Below are 14,248 nucleotides of genomic sequence, written 5' to 3'. Positions count from 1 at the left end.
TACTAGTCTTTGTTTTTACAGCACTATTTGTGGTCTGACAATCTCTGCTCTTTGAATGATGGCATTGTGTCAGGTAGACAAAGTGTGCAGTTAAGACAAAACCCATATAATCTTTTTCTGCTTCTAGTAAAATGTCTGTTCCTGCTGGAAGGGACACATAGACATTATCTTCATAAAACTGCTGAAAGAAGATCTCTTTGCTAATCTCCTCCCAAGATCTTCAGTAAAGCAGCCTTCACATGAGCCAGAAACACCTGCTATCTGAATTCTCTATTTTGGTTCCATGGGACAGAACAGAATTGTTTTGGTAACTGTCTCCCAAGGGCAATTTCCCTGGCCCTACTCCGGCTTCTCACCTGGATAGAAATGCTCAGATACCTGTCTGTCAAGTGACCTTCTGTCTGATCCCTGTGCAAGTACCAGCTATTGCCACTTCTATTGCTGTGTAAAGGGACTGCTGAGTCAAAACACTAGCCTTTTTTACCAAAACGTCTTGGAAGCACTTTGTAGAGTTTACATCTCATAAGTAGGCTTCAAGGCTGTGGGAAGGAGGTCCTGAAGGCTGGGGGTTCATACCTGGGGTCTGCACGGTCTTGAAATTCTGCACTCATCTAAAATCATGAAGAAAGTTCTTCATTTTCACATACATATATTCTGGATTTATTTGGCATCAGTGAGAACAAAAGACAAATGGCAAAGGAAAACTTGAGATGCTTATATTAGGAAAAATAATCCGGTCATAAACAAACTGCAATTTTTATTCCCATAGTACATGGAGAAGACAGCTATCTGAGAAGTGTAAGTATACAGGAAGGATTGCTGGATTCGTTGGTTTTGTGAATTGAAGAAAATTAACAGCAAGGTTTATGGTATTAATTAAAAAAATAAGTAACTTCCAACTGCTGAGGATTTCTCTTACTTGTGCTTGATGCCCTTCTTGCCAGTTACACTGTCCTGGTCTCACCATGAGAAAACACAGCAATAGTGTGTGCCCATCACCCTGGTATCAGTAAACCAAAGATGTCTGAAATGCAGTAGAGAAAGTATGTGTTTGTGCTGATAAGCACAAGGAGGAAAGCTGTAGTGCTGTAATAGTTGTCTGATGGAGTATAAAGGTTTCATCAGACAGCAGTGGTTTTCCATATTAGTCATGGAAAGCCTTTCCAGTCCTTATTCCAGCCATCAGTGTATTGTGGGCAGGCTGAGTGGTGGAGGAATGACTTCAGGGGTGTGCTAGTCTGAGCTCTTTGAGACCTGGGGTTTGGTTTTGTGTATGTGTGTGGTTTTGGGTGTGGGGAGGAGCGATAATTTTAATTTCTTTACTATCTTTCTGCCTGGCAAGCCCAGCACTGTCAGCCCCATTGCAAAGAATTTGCATTACTTCACAGCACCCCTGTTGTACCTCTTCTACATTTGAGAAATAGTGACTTTTATTTCCAGTATCTTGAGCCCATAGAGGCCTCGGGTGTCAGTGTTTCAGGGAAGTAACAACCAGTGTACCCTGGTGCCAAGCCAAGCTGGCTGTGAGGTTTGGGAGGGTCACAGCTCCGGGGGTCAGGGGAGGTGCTGCCTTTCCATGAGCTGCAGGCCTTCTGAAGCAGACATGCAGCTGGGGCAACCCTCCTCCTTTCTCTTGTTGCCTCCCTGCTGCCTAATGCATCCCTGCGGATGCTGTGCCATCAGTCCCCCATGCTCTGCTTGTCCTGGGCCGTGCGCTGCCCTGGGAGGGCGAGGGGCAGAGCCCAGGAGCCACGTTCAGCTGCTTTGGTGGGATGCCAGGAACGGAGATCCCTGGAGCTCCTGAGAGGCTGAACAAAGAGATGAGCTAGAGGTACCACAGAAGAAAAGTGCTGTTACTTGTTCTCCCAGGGCATCCCTAGCACCTTTGAGTGGCTCTGCGTTCCTCGTCATCCCACACCGGGCACTGCCTGAGCAGCTCCAGCCATGCTGGTGACAACAGGAGCAGAGGTTGGTGCGGGAGGAGAGGTGGCTTGCTCCTGGGCATGCCACTGGCCGCCTTCTCACAGCTGAGGGCGTCTCCCCAAGGCTGTGCTGTGCGGTCTGGCTGCTCGGAAAGGGCTCATGGGGTCCAGCTGGGGTTACATCCGACACAATGGTTTGGTCCCTGGACTGTGGCTGGTCTCAGGCAAGACAGCAGCTGCATATTGCATTCACTGTGTTTGGAGGTGAAGAAGCACGTGCACTGTAGGGCTAAATCAGAGTGAAGGACCCAGCAGCCCTGGTCACCCAGTTAGAAACGCTGCCCTGGAAGGGGTCCTAGCACCAGCATCTCTGGGCAGAGCTGCACCTACCTGATCCAGCCTTGGCAAAAAGGGGTGAGAAGCTCTCCTGGAGGGAGCTGCCCTGCCCTTTTCTGCTTCTAAATCTGATTTTCAGATTTTGTTGTTGAGGAATTTCACCCATGATGTAGGTAGCAGGAGCACCTCCCTATCTGAGGTGTGCTGGAGAAGGGCTGTGGCTGCCTGCCAGGTGCCAGCGTGAGCTCAGACAGCTCTACACCATGTCTGCAGGACCTACTTCCCACTCCCTACTAAAGGAGGTTGAAATCTGGCTGATAGATTTTGAGCATTTTCAAGTATTCCCTGATGTGCAGTAATAGTAGTAAAAGCTGCTTCCTAAGATGGGAACAGCAATCGTCTTAAATCCTCCCCCTCCACCAGAGCCACCCAGCTGGGCTGAGACAATTTGGGAATTAATGTGGCCCATTAGTCACAAATCTGTGTGACCCACTGCACTTAACTGAGAGCTGCCATTGGCGTGAGCTCTTGATGCTGCTGCTTATGAATTGATAAATGTGGAAATGGTTTCTCTCTCCTGTTGCATAGAAAAACACTACTGAGAATCGTTTTCTAGGAAAATACCAGAAAGCTCTGCTCCTGTTTGAAATGCTGCATTCTTGTGGTTGAAAGCTGTGCTACTTTCCCCTCACCCAGGGATGCTAATGCTAGGTGGGCTGTGCCCAGATCCCACCTCTGGAAGTTATCATCTGCTTGTGCTGACGCTGAGAGGGGAGGTTTCACTGTCCTTTGCTTCTCCTGGAGCTGTGGCCCAGAGGATCTCTAACAAATACAGCACAGGTGAGTACCAGAGATTATCATATAATGCCAGAGTCTTACTGATCAGGCCTGGAAAGCAGAGCGGTCCGTAAATGGAGAGGATGAGAATTGCTATATAACACATGGTGATGACCTTCTCTTTCCTTCAGATGTTGGAGATGACAAAACCCAGTTGTCTCACTCATTCCCTCTTAGTGCTGTCAGCCCTCGCTCCCTCCCTGTGAGCCCTTTCTGCAGCTCTGGGCTTGCTGCCCTGCCAGTGCCCAGCCAAAACCCTCCTAAATCCTTTGGATGCCCCAATGGCATTGCTAGCGAGTCTCTCAAAGGTTACAGGCTGCTCAGTGGATAAATGAAATGCATTCAGTCTGTCACATAAACATTAACTTGTGTCCTGCCAAAGAGAGAAAAGTGCTGCCTTGGGTTGGCCTCCACTCCCCATCCTGGATATAAAAGCTCATAGGAAGATCTGCCAGGCACCTTACTGGCCTTCCTCCTCGTCCCTGTGCCCATCGTCTTGCAGTCCAGTCCCTTGTGCTTCTTCCCAACATGAGCATCTTGCCAGTGCCACAGCAAGTGACTCTCCACCTGAGCCTCCACCAGTGCCTGATATTTCCAACGCCATCATGACTACAGGGAGAGCACGACCCCTCAGCAGCCGGGGTGACTTGCCTGGGGAGCAGAGAGGGGTACGTTCATTTTTGGTTGAGAGCAACCATCTTTACCAAAGAGCCAGGGCTCCCTGGCCCTCAGGCCACGTCTGCGCCTCACTTCAGCAGGGACTGCTGACTGGCAGCTTAAAACACTGCTCTGATCATTGCACGCAGAAATCTTCTTTTCCCTTCATGCGACTGCGATTTCCCCACCTCTGAGGGGCAGTTTTCCAGCCTTGAGGATTTGCTGGCAGCATTAAGGCTTCAGTGGATTTGGCCATGAGACTCCTGCCATCTTGTGCTCCCCTCCTGTGCCCCATCCTGATCCCTTGAGACACAGAAATGGGTGGAAAACTGTCCAGAGCACCTCAGCCGAAGGCACTGGGGCTGCAGACTTGTCCTCACAGGGCTGCTGCTCATCCTGGCACGTGGCTGGGCTGTAACAAGGGCTGAAGGGCCATGGGGTGTCGAATGCAATACTTCATCTGGGAGGCAGTGGTTCGTTTCAGTCATTTACTTTGACTATTTATTTATTTGGGGTTGTTTTGAGAATTGCTGAAAGGTTGTCCTTCTGAGGCTCTGAGAGGGGGAGCTAAGTGGTGCCAGCTTCAGCAGGGGCTCCTGCACTGAAACCCAGTGGTACCTGACAAAGGACATGTGATGCACCACCAGGAGCTCCCCGGTGGGGTTTGTGTGTTTGGGGACCCGGGAACAGGCATCTGAATGGGGTGAAGAAACACAAAAGTGAAGTCTCACGGTGAGCAGCAGGGCAGTAAAACAAGTCAAGCAGTGTAAAAGCTGATGGCAACTCCCTAGAAAGCAGCCAGGGGGGGCTCCATCCAAGCACCCCTTGGTGATGCGAGACATCCCAGAGGCTCCAGGGTCACACACAAGGAGGGGAGGGGAAATCCCAGCTGGTGGAAAGAAGCCGGTGCAGAGCAAGGGTAGTGCTCCTGCCTCTTGTGTGAGGTTTCTCCATCTCTGTCAGCTTAAATGAAAGCTCTTAAAAACAAGTGACTCTGTTTTCCTCTGTGTTTGGGAAGAGCTGTTGGTTCTCCATCAGCACGCAGCCAGGGACAAGCTGGTCCTTGGGACGAGCCGCTTGCCTGGGCAGGAACCAGGATCGCTGTCCTTGCCCTGCCCTGGGCAGCTTGTGGCCAGTCTCTTTGTCTCGCCATACCTGGGTTGCCAGGTCACCCCCTCCCCAGGACATCCCACCTGTGGCTGCTCCTGCTGCATCACAGAGACCCTGCAGGGGCAGGAGCTGCTGCTGCCCTAGGGGTGCAAATTACCCCACTGCCATGTACCACAGAGAGACTTCTGTAAGAGCAGTTGATGCTCATCAGCACCAAGAAGCTGAATGGTGAGCCCCTGTATTTTCAAAAAGAGAGAAAACAAAGCATGAGCCTCTGCACATCAGATGATGGGGAAATGCATTTTTTAGAAGTGTCTTTGCAAGGGCTGTGCTATCGCCAGACAATTTCTTATGCTATATCCCACAGCAAACTGAAGAAAGAGGCAGCTCCTGCTGATATGAGTCTCTTCCTGACATGAAGGCCACTCTACCTTTGACACCCCTACATCAGCTGTCCTGGGCCTTTATTAGATGTGAGTTTCAAGCACCCGCATTTGAGAAGCCTGTGTGGGAAAGCAGAGATGCTGCCATGGTCCCTCCCAGCCCCGTGGCAGGTCCTCACTCTGATGCCACTGTGCTGATGCTGCTTTAGCAATTTGAGACGAGCTCTGCCAGCTGACCCTAGTCCTGACCCTTCAGAGCCTGTTTTTTCTGCTTTTCCAGTAAGTTGAATTGAGGAGAAGAAAAGCTGCGTGGGAGAACAAGCATTTTAATTAGATTGATACCGGCCAGAGAAGGCAGGAGAGGGGTTGCTAGCTTGGCAAATCCAATTTGATTTCACTGAATGGAGGAGTAAAGTTAACTCTGTAATCTCTGCTCAGCATCACTCTGGGGTGGCTCCTTCCCTTCCCACTTGCTGTGGGTAGAGGAGAACCCCATGGAGGCTGTACAGCCCCCACTTTATTCAGACAACATTAAATTCTAGCAGAAGACTGAAATAATGAAAATCATTAACTGTAACTGAGACTGCAGCCCCTGGCTGGGTAGCATCGAGCAGCATGTGGCTGGGGGAGATGTTGGCTTTTCCTTTGGGAAGTCTCTTCTTAGATCCCATCTGATGGCCTGAATCCTGACCACTCCTTTCCAGCAGCATCCTGGTGGGAAAAGGTTGGCTGCTCCCCCGTAACACACAAGGGCTTCCCATTGCTGGTCCAAAACAGAGAAAAGGACAGAGAACTGATGCCTCTCAGTTTAGGGGAGCTGCACAGGGAAGGCTGGACAAACCTGGCCTTGGTGGGAATCTGTGGATGGGAACATCTGTGGGATGGCTGTGCTCATGTCACATCACAGCCGTCAGTACCGGGACCTGAACTGTCTGCGTGCCTCCACGTACCCCTGCACCCCCAAACCCTGCACCAGCTGAGCCAGAAAGGATGGAGCCAGCATCCAGCCCGGCCCAGGGATGTGGGATTCGCTGGGCGGAGAGAGGGAGGGAGTTGGGGGGAGAGAGGAGGGCATCTGCATTGGTGGGGGTTGGGGTCTGCCACTAATAAGCAGTTTGTACCCATCTGAGGGTGGGATTAGAAAAAAAGAAGAGTCTATTTCTTTCTGCATCAGACAGCTTTAGCTCTGACTTGATTTCCAGGCAAATGGTAGGGGGATTCACTGACTCTGTTATTTCCGCTTTGCTTCCCTTCAGCTTGTCTCTCATCCACTTCTCCAGCATTTTCCTTTGCTGGGATGCTCACAGACCCCTTGCCGGGCGGCCGCACATCATCCCCGCCCTCCGCAGCCCCCGCTGCGTGCAGCAGCAGCTCATCTGGCACATCGCCCCCCACCGTGCTGATGCAAATCAGCTGCTGGGGAAAACGGGCTGCACTGAGGACCCGGGCTTGGGCTTCCTGCAGGACCCATGTGGGACCCAAACTACCCACAAAACACAGGCTCGGTGCAGGAGGAAACGCTGATGGGTGCCAGCGGTGGCTTCCTCAGTGTCTCCTGTCAGTGCAAAGCTGAGGGTAGCTGAAGCCATTTGGTCAGGAAAATTATTTCCATTTATAAATCCGTGTCTGTGTCTATTGGAATCATCTTCTGAAGAGGTGAGGGACAAAGTTGCATCATAAATCCAGATGCTGATTTTGGTTTTTGTTCCCTATTCTGGTCATGGAAACCCAAATCAATATGTTGAGACTGGCTCAAAGAATGAGGCATTTGTTGGCTGCCCTTTTCTCTGTTTCCAAATCAGCAATCTGCACTTCTATGCATGTTTTCCCATTTACAGTTGCTTGACTAAACCTTTTTACAAAGCTAGCCCAGCCTGGGGTGTGTTCCTTACTCTGCTCCTTACTTTGTAAAAATTGCCATTTTTTAATTTATTATCACTATCAGCTAAATAATACGGCACTGCTGGTGTCCCCCAGCTGGAGAGCTCCCTGACCCACGGCGGGGCCGTGTAATGGCCATGCAAATGCTTCCAGCATCAAGGCACCTACTGAAGCACATTCATTTAAGAGCCAAATGCCACCGAAGTCAAGGTGTATCTGGGGTATTTTCTCCTCTTTGTGGATGAGACTGTGTTTGTGGGACTCCTTAAGGCAGGATTTTGGGAAGGGTGAGGGGTGCTGTGGAAGAGAAGTGCCTGTTGGGGAGCCAGGGAAGGTGCAGGAGCCAGGTCAGAGGCTCCCCGAGTGGGAGAATGGGGGCTGGTACCCACCAACATGAGACTGCCTGAGCTGAAAGGAGGGAAGAGTTACCGGAAATAAGTTGCTCATTTCCATTTCCTAGTGAGTCTTCCTTATCTATATCCCAAGGTTTTTGGTTGCAGATCACAGAGAAAACAAGTTTTCTAGAAAATTAGCTATTTTTATACTTTTCCAAAGCTATTTTACACACCCAGATTCACATTAAAAAAAAAAGGAAGAGGCCCATTTTTTATTCATTGATGTCTAATTGCCATAATCTGAAAATAAACCAATAAAAGAAACATCTGAACTAATGATCTGACATCACAAAGCCTTAATGGAAAAAATCATCCTGTCAAGTATTATTACATTAAAACCGTTTCTGAACTTAAGAAAAAAATAATGGGACGGTGGTGTTGTTTTCAAAACATGTATCTTTAAAAATCTATAAAGCTCCAAAGCAAAAGAATTCAATTGCCTATTTTTTTTTCAGCTTTTCAAAACACAGATTTGAGGTCTTCTACCTCAAGCATTACTGCACAGCACAAAGCCAGAGCCAAAGAAGTCCTTAATCAAAAGCATTTCCTACTTTTTAAAATACTGCCTACTTTTAATTCTTATTTATTCCTTTAAGGAAATAAACCAAGGCAGAGCAGTTGCTGAGTTTGGTACGTGAGCTGCACACACAGCAGCTATCTTCAGTTTGTTGCTTTAATACTAATAGCAATAGATCCACAGTTCAATATGCTTCTCAAATCTACAGCACCCTGAAGAAAGCCCTGTCGAACCAGTAAAAGCTGCTTTGAGTTGTTGGGGGTTTTTTTATTCATGCTTTAGTGAGTCACCTAAAGCAACTGTAGAAGCCGAACCCCATTTTAGCCACACAGCGGGGTTGCTGGATCCTCACCGCAGGCTGGAGTTTCTCTCAGCTTCCCCGGTTCCAGTCACTTTGAGATAAATTTCTGCAATTCCACCCGTAAGACCCCTAAATCCATCTTGTGCTATACATGGTGAGGCAGAGCGGTTAAGCTGTGTGTCTATGGGGTGGCCCCTATAGCTATAGGGTATGTTGGTGGAGGGTTTGGGGAGCAGCAAAGGCTGGTGCAAACAGAAGAGGTGGATATAGAATCATAGAATCACAGAATCATTCAGGTTGGAAAAGACCCTTGGGATCATCGAGTCCAACCGTCAGCCCTACTCTACAAAGTTCTCCCCTACACCATATCCCCCAGCATCTCATCTAAATGACCCTTAAACACATCCAGGGATGGTGACTCCACCACCTCCCTGGGCAGCCTATTCCACTGTCTGACCACTCTTTCTGTGAAAAATTTTTTCCTAATGTCCACTCTGAACCTCCCCTGTTGGAGTTTAAAGCCATTCCCCCTTGTTCTGTCACTAATCACCTGTGAGAAGAGACCAGCACCAACCTCTCTACGATGTCCTTTCAGGTAGCTGTAGAGAGTGATGAGGTCTCCCCTCACCCTTTTCCTCCTCAAACTAAACAGTCCCAGCTCTTTCAATCGCTCCTCATAGGATTTGTTCTCCAGGCCCTTCACCAGCTTCGTTGCCTTCCTCTGCACTCGCTCCAGCACCTCGATATCCCTCTCGTATTGAGGTGCCCAAAACTGGACACAATACTCCAGGTGTGGCCTCACCAGTGCAGAGTACAGGGGGACTATCACCTCCATCATCTCTGCTTCTTTTTTTTCCCTTTGCAAGCACAGTCTGCTGCTGTGTGAAAGCAAAACCTCTCTCTGCCAGGGCAGGCAGCCAGCACTGAGGGCACGTGGGAGGACAGGAGTGCTCAGACGGACGGACACATATCATCCACACCCCCATGCACAAGTAACGATGAGCTTTTGTGAGAGCCCATGAAGCTTTAAGGTCCTTTTTTATCTCCAACCTGGACCTGGTTTCACTGAGGTTGTGTGAGGTCCTGAATAAATATTGGCAGTTTAAATAAGGTGATGCTTCTTGTCTGCTCTTCCTCCTGTGAGGGCACTTCCTCTCCTGAGGAGGAAAACCAGCTGTGACAAGGTCTTCTTGGTGCCCCGAGTTTTGCATCAGTTCCCATAAAACCTCGCTGCCTCTGTCCCCATCGAATGGCAGGGTGCTTCCCCTTGCAAGTGTTTCAAAACATGGATAGCATTTCCTCTTAAGTTAGTTTTGTTAAGACTATTTTCAGCAAGAAACTAGTTGTCATGATTATACTACCAAGGACCCTTGTTGGTATCAGCCATGGTGATGTTTTCCAAAGCCAGGTTACAAACCTTGCTAGAAACTGATGGGCAGCTCTTTGCTAAAAACCTGGGTCAGGATGCTCCCTGTCTGGGGCAGATGGACTCTGGGGCCTGGGAAGAGAGATGGGGTCAAAAAGTGCCCTTCATGCCCCACCATGCCATGGAACAGCGCCCCGTGACGTCATCCCACGCAGGAGCTCAGGCAGCTCCCATGGGGCACCTGAGGCCGCTGCTGCCGGGGAGCCGTGGTGGAAGCACTGGGGAGAAGAGGCCGCCGGAGGGGTTTCATGGGGGAGTTGTCACCCTGGGGCCAGAAATGCCTTTTGGCAGTGAGGCAAGGACGGGTCAAAGAGAAACGTGGAGTAGCTCATCATGCCAGCAAAGGACTTGGGCAGGTGTCCCCTAAAAACTTAGACTTCCCCATGTGTTGTTACCTATGGAGCATACGCTCCTCTCCCATGCTGGGGTACCCCACCTGATCACCCTCATGAAACCCAGGGGGTTGCTTTTAGCCTCACCATTGCATTAACATCTTGATGATCATTTTTCTGGAGTCCGAAGGTGACCCCGGGCTGTGGCCAGGGAACCCCTGTCCCCAGCTGTTCACACGCTGCTGCTTAAAGGCATCAGCTCCGCAGAGTCTCCTTTTCCTTTGCACACTGGAAAACCTGGATGTCATGGTTGTGATCTCTCCCAGAGAATGCAATTTGCAGACCTGGTATTTCCTGAGTAAAATGCAACTTTTAGTTCTTCAGTTGTTGTGGGTTTTTTTTCTCAGATGTCATAGCAACCTGCTTGGGGCAAACATTAAATACTTTTTAAAAGCCTTTTCTGCTCTGCTTCTAGGAGCCTCTCTAAAGCAATCAGTATTTGCATAAAATCAAAATATATACATCGAATCACAAGCAACCTGGAAAAAACTATCTGTAAGGGGTCTCAAAGGAGATAATAAAGTTGCTAGAAATGATTCTGGGAGCACAAAACCACAGAGCCCAGTCCCACTGCAGATGAATGTACAGGTGACATTCAGATCACATGTAGTCCCAAGCAGGACCATCATGAATATAAATATCAGCCTTTTTCTACCAGCATCGAGACCTCTAATGCCAAAGTTTCTTCTCTCAATTATTATTACAGGAGGAAAAGGGTGTGGATTTCCACCATTTTTCATTCTGCTGCTCTTCATTCCTGCGAGGGAAACCCACCCTCCTGACCGCTGGGAGGGATGAGGACGTGAGAGATCACTGCTGGCTGTTGCTTTGCTTTCATGAACCAGGGAGGAGGGTTTACAAGTTTTAGCAAACTTTTTTTTTTTTCCCCCCAAACACTACTTCTTCTCCGAAGGCTCACGTTTCCCTCCGGCACTTCTTCTTTCATTCGGGGAGTTTTGAAACTTTAAAGGTTGCCTGCAAGCGGTGCACAGCCCTTTCGAAGAGGTGGCTGCAGGCTCGGGTCTTCCTCCAGCCTACGTGGGAAGGCTCGGGCCCTGCCTGACAAAACCCGTGCCCACGCAGGCCCTGGTTTAGGCCCGGGCCTTGCTCCGCGGCCACCCGAGGCACCTGCAGCGGGTGGGACCCGGGCAGCGGGGCGGCTCCGGGGCGGGCCGAGCTGCGGCAGCGCGGCAGGGCGGGCGGGGGTCGGTGGGACGGTACCCTCGGGGACGGGCCGCACGCGTGGGGGGGCCGTTCCCCCGGCGCCCCCCGCGGGGCCGCCCCCGGGGCGGGGCCGCCGCCCTCAAAGCCGGGGCCGCCGGCGGACCGCGGGCAGAGCCTGCGCGGGGGCTGCGCGGGAGCTGCGCGGAGCGGGCGCCGGCGGCAGCACCATGGAGAGCGGCGCCGCGGGGCGCCTCGACGCCGCCGCCTTCCTCGGCGCCTGGCGGCACTTCGACGCCGACGGCAAGTGGGGACGGGGACGCGGACACGCGCGCGGGGGGGGGGGGGCACGCGGCGGTGTCTGCTGGGCGGGTGGTGCCACTTAGAGGGTGCCCACGCGGGTGGGTGCGGTGTGTGGGGGTGCTGGGGTGGATGGGTGCCCGTCTGCGTGGGTGCCACGTAGGGATTGCCCACGTGGGTGGGTGCCACCGTCCAGGTGGGTGCCCGTCTGGGTGCCCAGGTAGGTGCAGTTGGGGTGCCCGGGCTGTTTCACCTGCAGACGGGTGCCTGCACGAGTGGGTGCCTGCCAGCATGCCCAAGCTTCACCCCATGGGGTCCTGTAGGTGTTTCAGTGCCCCCCTCTTCCTCCTCCACATGCCCTAATATCAGGTCTGAAAACCCCCCTTTTCACTCCAAAGTTTTTGCCTTTTCATCACCTCCCCATCCCTTCTCATGTTCCCTCTTGTGGGTTTTTTTTTCCTGAAAAGTTTGCTGTAAGGAGAACTTCTAAGGGAGCTCCACAACGCTGTGCCCAGCATCCTCATAGACGTGAACTGGTCAAATTGAATAGGAAACCCCCCGAGTGGGCAGGCAGGGCCCCCAGCCGAGACCCCCACTGTGCAGCCTTTGGGTTCCCCGCTCGCAGCCCAGGACATGGTTCCCAGAGCTCAGACAGTGCCACCTGACCATTAATGTATTTGACTTTTCTTTAGACAACGGTTACATAGAAGGGAAGGAACTTGACAATTTTTTTCATCATCTCCTGGAGAAACTGGGACCAGAAGTAAGTACTGCGCCGCGTTAGTTGTGCATCAAGTCCAAGCAAAAATGTTGTTATGCTGAGGGATGATTTGTCTTTGTTGTTCTCTGACTGCTAGCTTCCTTCACAATGCCCCAGGTAAAGAGCCTTTCTCTTGGTTACAGGGTGGCATTTAAGCAGGCGTGACAACAAGTGCAATCACCTGAGAAGTCTGATCAGTTGTTTTCAGTCCAACAGCCGCTGTCGTGGTGAGACCACAGTTGGCACCAGCTGAAGAGGCTGGTTGGAAGCGCAGAGGGAAACTCATTTACTGCCACTGTACAGAAACAAATGAAAAAGCACCCGCACGCAGTCTGGCAGGGTGAGGGGGAGGACAACATTGATGATTTATTCAAGCGAGTGCTGATTAGTTTTGTTAATATGATAGGTTTCTCTCCAAGGTCAATTTTTAACAAATATACTGTCATTAATTTTAAACGGTGCTTAGGAAGAAGACGTATGTCTTCGTTGCCAAAAATGGCTAGAAGCCAAACAGGAGTCAATTCTGTTGCTCGTAAGGTCAAGACCTGGCTCTCAAGTGATTCTGGGTTTCTCCCCTGGTTTCCTTTCCTATTTTTGGCAGCATTTCCCTTCTCTCACTCTCTGCATCTCAGTCCTACCAGAAGTTGCATGACAATTTACAGGGTCTGGTTTCCTCAGCTCCACGTCATACATTGCCTTTGACCATCACCATCGGTGAAGAAGAAATCCTGCCACTAAGGTCAGCTGCTCAGAAGTACGTAAAGAATATATTCTGATAATGAGCTTAATATTTTTGCTATGCAGCATGTGCCCAACTAGGAAGAGAAAAGGAGTAAGCATCTTCCAAATGGAAGGAGAGGGTATGCCAACAACCAGAGATGAAACAATTCCTTTGAGCAAAAAGTAATTAATGAAAAGGGAAAAGGTAGCTGATAAAAGGCATACGTTCATGAATATCAAGTGTAAAATCAGAATTATACTTACAAGCCAATTAGGATTCTTGGATCTCTGGGGCTGCAATAAAAAACCAGAAGCTGTGGATATTTTTTCAAGCATGTTTTTGTTTAATTTGCAAGTAAATTTGGATGCAAATATTGGCAGCTCCTGCAGAAATGTCTTTCTAGAGCATGGATTGTTAGAGGAACAGATAGGCACGTACAAAGACTTTAAAGGAAATCAAAAAAGATTCAACAATAAGCACTAAGAATCATTAGGGACACAGAAAAACTGATCTGAAGAGAAATTGAAAAGCTCATGTTCATTTACCCAGGAACAAAAGATGAAATTGGGAGCTGCTAGTCTTGGGCTATTGAAACACCAGCGCAAAGCACACTCAAGTGAACCCAGTGACAGCAAATGTGAGATGCTGAAGGAGAGGCTTAAAATGAGGCCACAGAGCTCAATGCTGCAGCGGGTCACTGAAGCAAGGGACCTCCAAGTGGGGCTCTCTAGAGCGAGCTGTAGCTGGTGATAAAACCAAGGTTTAGCCGGGGATCTCATGCTGCAGGCAGCGTCCTAATGATGAGAGGGCAAAAGGAAACTTCCAGCCCCACTCTGGCCCATAGCTGCCCTTGCACATCCCTCACATGAGATTTTTGGAGAGAGCATCACATCAGCTGGGTTGCGAACCTGGTGTCTTACAGCACTTTTTGTGGTCTTGCTGATATCAAAGTGAACTCTGTTCTACTGTGTTAGGTATCAGCACACAGAACATGCAGAATGAGCATGTTCTAGCAATGAACTATTCTGCTTCGAGAAATCAAGAGCAGTGTCACTGATTGCCAGAAGTAACTTTTTGGATGACTCCAAGCTTAAACCAGCACCCTCATCTAGCTTGCATCTCCTTTGCTTCTGCTGTCTAGTTTTGCCA

The 14,248-nt window shown here is 50.0% G+C and overlaps 1 protein-coding gene across 1 annotated transcript in view; it reads left to right on the top strand.

Moving 5' to 3' along the window:
- The first annotated feature begins 11,548 nt into the window (after positions 1–11,548).
- The window catches only part of SCGN (secretagogin, EF-hand calcium binding protein), a 28,501-nt gene continuing 25,801 nt past the window's right edge, over positions 11,549–14,248 (top strand). Inside the window, exons 1-2 of the mRNA XM_074893230.1 lie at positions 11,549–11,621; positions 12,311–12,381. Of these exons, the coding sequence (XP_074749331.1) occupies positions 11,549–11,621; positions 12,311–12,381 (144 nt within the window). The remainder of the gene's footprint in view (positions 11,622–12,310; positions 12,382–14,248) is intronic.

The sequence above is a fragment of the Strix uralensis genome, chromosome 1 (assembly GCF_047716275.1).
Source record: "Strix uralensis isolate ZFMK-TIS-50842 chromosome 1, bStrUra1, whole genome shotgun sequence".
Classification (NCBI taxonomy): domain Eukaryota; kingdom Metazoa; phylum Chordata; class Aves; order Strigiformes; family Strigidae; genus Strix; species Strix uralensis.
This window is presented reverse-complemented; position numbering and strand designations above follow the sequence as displayed.